Raw genomic sequence first — 4,579 nt, 5'->3', positions numbered from 1 at the left:
TGCGTATTACGTTACAAAGATCAGTTTGTACGCAATACTGACGTGACAGATTTATCCTGTCTATTATATTCATTGATCCATCTCGTCACACGACAAACTACACCTCTAGTGAAATCACAGAAATTGGTTAACATATGCGATCTTTGAATAATGGTTGCACAAATCCACATATTTTGCTATTCACATCATCTGTGTCATTCGTGAAGAAAACCGGTGATCTGGGATATGATTTGAATTTGCATGATGTAAAACGTCAGAATTATGTAAAAGGTACTACGAAGTAGAAGAGCAAAATCTGGGTCAAATCACCAGCGCACATAAGAGTTGCATAAATTACGCGAAACGTGACTCAAGGCTATGTACATGTACAACGAAATGTAAATCGACGTTTTCGAGGGCAAATTATGCCAAGCCTGCATACTGTGTACGGACTCTAATACACGGACGGCATTGTCGTCATTACAGTTTCATTTGGGAACGTACTAATGATTGTAAGTGTGCCAAATTGTACCAAATTGTACGGCACGCCTATGCAAAGTGATTTCGATCATGTCTTCAGTTAAGTGGCTCGTACGAAACGCAATTAAGCTACTTATGGTTTTATCCCAGGCGGTATTAATGCATTTTTGAGTACTTGGGGTGTAATTATCTCTGTATCTAACAGGAACATAGCTACTATAGAGGGCTCCAGAATCTGTTAATTCCGGGATATATTATTTATTAGTTATACGTTCGCCTTATAACGTATCTACATCTACACTTGCGTTGCTAGCATCCGAAGACTCTTCGAACATTGAATATTATAGGACTCAACCTGGGGATTTTGTAGTATCGTTTCCAATCATGAATACATCCACCGGAGATTATTCGACCCAAGCGGATGAAATCAGTAGTAAATTTCCCTGGACTTACATCGGAATCGGCATACTGACCGCTGTCAGTTCCATATATTTATGCACGATGCAAATGATCTTTTGTTTCAAAGCATCACAAAGCAACAATAAGAGCTCACGCACGAAGCCTGAGAATCCTGATAAAGCAATTTCAAAGAGATACGGCACAAGGATCAATGTGACCAGCGTTGTGGGAACGACTTGTGCAGCTCTGCGAGCGTGTGTTGATTTACGACTGGTGTTAGGCAGGAATAGTGACTTTGCTTGCGAGGTAGCGACAAAATTCAAAGTGGCTAATTCTACTCTGTCCCTTTTAAGTATTTATCTGATCTTGTGGTTGCGGCAGAGAGTATTTTATCGACATCCTGGATTACAGCATTTGAGCTCAAGACCCATACGGTTCGTGAGTTGGATAATGCTGTTGTTCATAGCAGTCGGTGCAGTAGGTACATTTGGAAGTTTCTTCATCGTAGGAACGTACAGGGGGAGTCCAGGAGGATGTATGGTGCCCGGGACAGGCGGCGCGGTTCTTGTTGTAAGATGGATCCTATTAGCGGGCTTTGTTACTCTTTTTCAAATTGGTCTACTGGGTTTGTTCATCTATCCACTGCTGAAACACAAGGCAAGCATGTCGGACCAAAAGACTGATGGCAATAAACATAACACCATCATTTCGTTAGTCAAACGAGCTGCCGTTATGTCACTGTTATGTGTTGCTACCGATGTCGGATTAGCAATCATGGTAATGCTACTCAAACACGAAACAACTGAATTCACGACTCTCATGTATGATGTGAACAGCGTGTGGAACGCGTATTGCATGGTGTTGGCTTTTGGAAATTGGAAGGAAAGACTGATGCCATTGAAGAGACCAAATACATTTGAAAATCGTGAAAATAGCCCGCAGCCTACCACAATTCATCAAGGCGAACTACCCAGAGATACGGAAACCGAGTTGACAACAGCCCATCAAACAGAAACACCCACATATCAAGGAGAAATACCACATTTACCCCTAGGTGCTGATACTGCTGATGACTTTTGAGTCACTTTTTTTAATAATCATTAGACCCCCAAATGCTACTCAGAATAATGTAGTTGTCCTTAATTTTTGCTATGTATCGACGGAAACCTTAATTACCTCTCAATCACGCAGTATTTTTGATCAATACGAATGGCACCCGGTAGAGAATCGCTGTACTACGCTATCTCGCCACTTCATAGGCCAATTCACATTTGAGAGAGTAATTAGGTCCACTATTTTTTTCTCGGATGCAGGCTGTCCGGCCGCCAGTAGGCAAATATGCCATGTTCAACTATGGCACTGGTTTTCTTGCCTGCATGTAATTGATAACGTTACCTGGTCAAAGCCCTGCAATCAGCAAATTGCGAGGCAGCGTCCTAAATTGTTGCCGTATTGTGGTACATAGACAACGACTGGTACTCGATATATTTGTATCATTGATATGTATTTTATAAAATGTATCTTTTAAATTGGTTCTCTTGCTGCCTAATATAAAAGCTATTGCAGTATTGAAAATTTATACGTACGCGAGATAAAAATCTGGACGTCGCGCTGGTCGCAGTATATCTGCACAAGGTGGAAGCAGTGACTCGCAGATGCGTGGTTCATGGATGGTGAGACACGGGCCCATTTAGCGTTCGATTTACAAATATATACATACACAAAAGGTTCGTTATATAAACCCGTTTGACGACATGTATATTATCATATCATATCATATTATCGCGCCACGTATTTAGCTACTACATATCTACTATTGAAGGTAGGTAGGCCTGTGGATGGAAAACACGTAACGGCTACATCAGTAAGGGGATGTGTTTGCTCTACATTACATGTTGACGGTCGCAAGTATACACGATTCATACCACACCTTCAGTTCGTGAAGTTGACAGCGCATCGTTTCACTGAGCTGCGATTGGTGGATTGTTAGCCACAACAGTCAGTGAGGCAAATTAATCTGTGCTTCACCTGTCTATTTCTTCTCTGCGCCGTCATTCTACGTAACAATTCACTGGCTATTTTGAATGTGTTCTGGGGCTCTTACATTATTAATATTTGGATTTTCGGAATCAGTGCGACAATACCAATCGATTATTACCAATAATTACAAATTCAGCGCTGTTTTTGATGGATTGCGCTGTCACAGGCTTGTTTGTGGCCGGTGGGTCGTGGTACCTTCTAAATACGGACAGAAGATGATGCCACTATCTTTTATGTTCGTCTGAATCGAGAGGCTTTACAAAATGGAGAGTGGAGATTCACAGTTATATACTGAAACCAAGCACAGAGCAGCGAAGTTAGATCAGCCAGCAAAATCACCACCCTCTTTTTGCTGCTAGCGTGATGTCCCCACCGGAGATCACCAAGCTTCCGGATCCGGACGTTTGTGCCTGACCACGTTTACAGCGCCATATTTTGGAATAATAAGTATGAAATCGAGGGATTTGGGGTGTAAAATATTCAAAATTAATCATTCATGAACATCGATAGAAATACCAATAAATCAGTCGCGGTTTTCACAATTTTACTCAGTCCGCCGACAAATGAGCAGAGGTGGTCAGTAACGAAGTACTTCTACTTTTTCGAAGTACTCAAGTAGTTTTCCCCTACTTCTGGTACTTACTCAAGTAGATCTTATTTTCGTTACTTCTACTTCTACTTCGTAATATTTTGTGATCTACTTACTTATCGCTATTTTCAGTTTGTCAAGTAGAAGTAGTCTAATCCTCCATTCCGGAAAATAGCCTGAGATATTTCGGGGCTATTTTCAAGGTTATCAACATTCAATTTTCATAAAAGTTGAGTAAAGCCCAGAATTTTCGTCGCGCTTCGCAACAGGGGTTAAACACGCTCAGACGCCAAACGTCAGAGGCCAAACGCCGAGCGGCGGCCGAATGTCTATACGGCGTTCAGTGGATACGGAGTAACCAGTATGATTTCACGAAAGTATCGGTGAATATAATTTATGTAGCGAGTTGGAGTGGTTCCGTTTACACCGTATTGTCGCCCTTCGTCCATATGAAATATTTCATCACATATATCACATATATGGCTCATCATTACGTTTGAAACTGATGTTTCGCAATCTAGCGTTTACTTTTCATATCGTTATCTAGCAGTCCATGGCGTGTCCTAATCTGGAAAATTGGACTATTACTTTTTTTAGTTTTAGAGCTGTTTTAGCATACCACCTTGGAAACTTTCTAGACTAAAGACATGAAATACATTTTCCGCTTTTAGAAGTAGTATTTATAATTCACTTTCATTTCCCAGTATCATATACTTTCGAGTTCTAATTAATATCAGTTCTTTTGTCTGGATAACAGACATGTTGAAGTATAAAAGCAAGTGTAGTGATGCCTTTAATTTCCGGAAATAAAGCTACACAATATGGCATTTTTACGATCCACCATATTTTTTATTCACGTTTCCTAATCGCGCAAAGTGTTGACACCGTATCCTATACAACTTATCCGTATTGCTCTTCGACTAAACTACGGGCCTTATAATATGGGGGAGTGCGCCATACCATGATATTTTCTAAAACGTGCTGTTCGATTAAACAGAGGATTAGTATCGCATTTCCATATCAATACTAGCATTTTCATCCCATGGTTTGTTTGTTTGTTTGTTTTGTGGTATTCATGGTGTTTGTCGACTA

At 40.7% G+C, this 4,579-nt stretch overlaps 1 protein-coding gene across 1 annotated transcript; it reads left to right on the top strand.

Moving 5' to 3' along the window:
* Positions 1 to 277: 277 nt before the first annotated feature.
* LOC145438368 (uncharacterized) lies at positions 278 to 4,206 on the top strand. The gene has a single exon (XM_080315772.1). The coding sequence runs from the start codon at positions 844 to 846 to the stop codon at positions 1,936 to 1,938; it is 1,095 nt and encodes a 364-aa protein (XP_080171898.1). The 5' UTR covers positions 278 to 843; the 3' UTR covers positions 1,939 to 4,206.
* Positions 4,207 to 4,579: the final 373 nt, after the last annotated feature.

The sequence above is a fragment of the Botryllus schlosseri genome, chromosome 4 (genome assembly GCF_051294905.1).
Source record: "Botryllus schlosseri isolate E-star chromosome 4, Bs_hap1, whole genome shotgun sequence".
NCBI classification, from domain to species: Eukaryota; Metazoa; Chordata; class Ascidiacea; order Stolidobranchia; family Styelidae; genus Botryllus; species Botryllus schlosseri.
This window is presented reverse-complemented; position numbering and strand designations above follow the sequence as displayed.

Coding starts and splice junctions, on each gene's coding strand:
- LOC145438368 (XM_080315772.1), top strand. CDS start 844: ATGAATACATCCACCGGAGATTATTCGACCCAAGCGGATGAAATCAGT.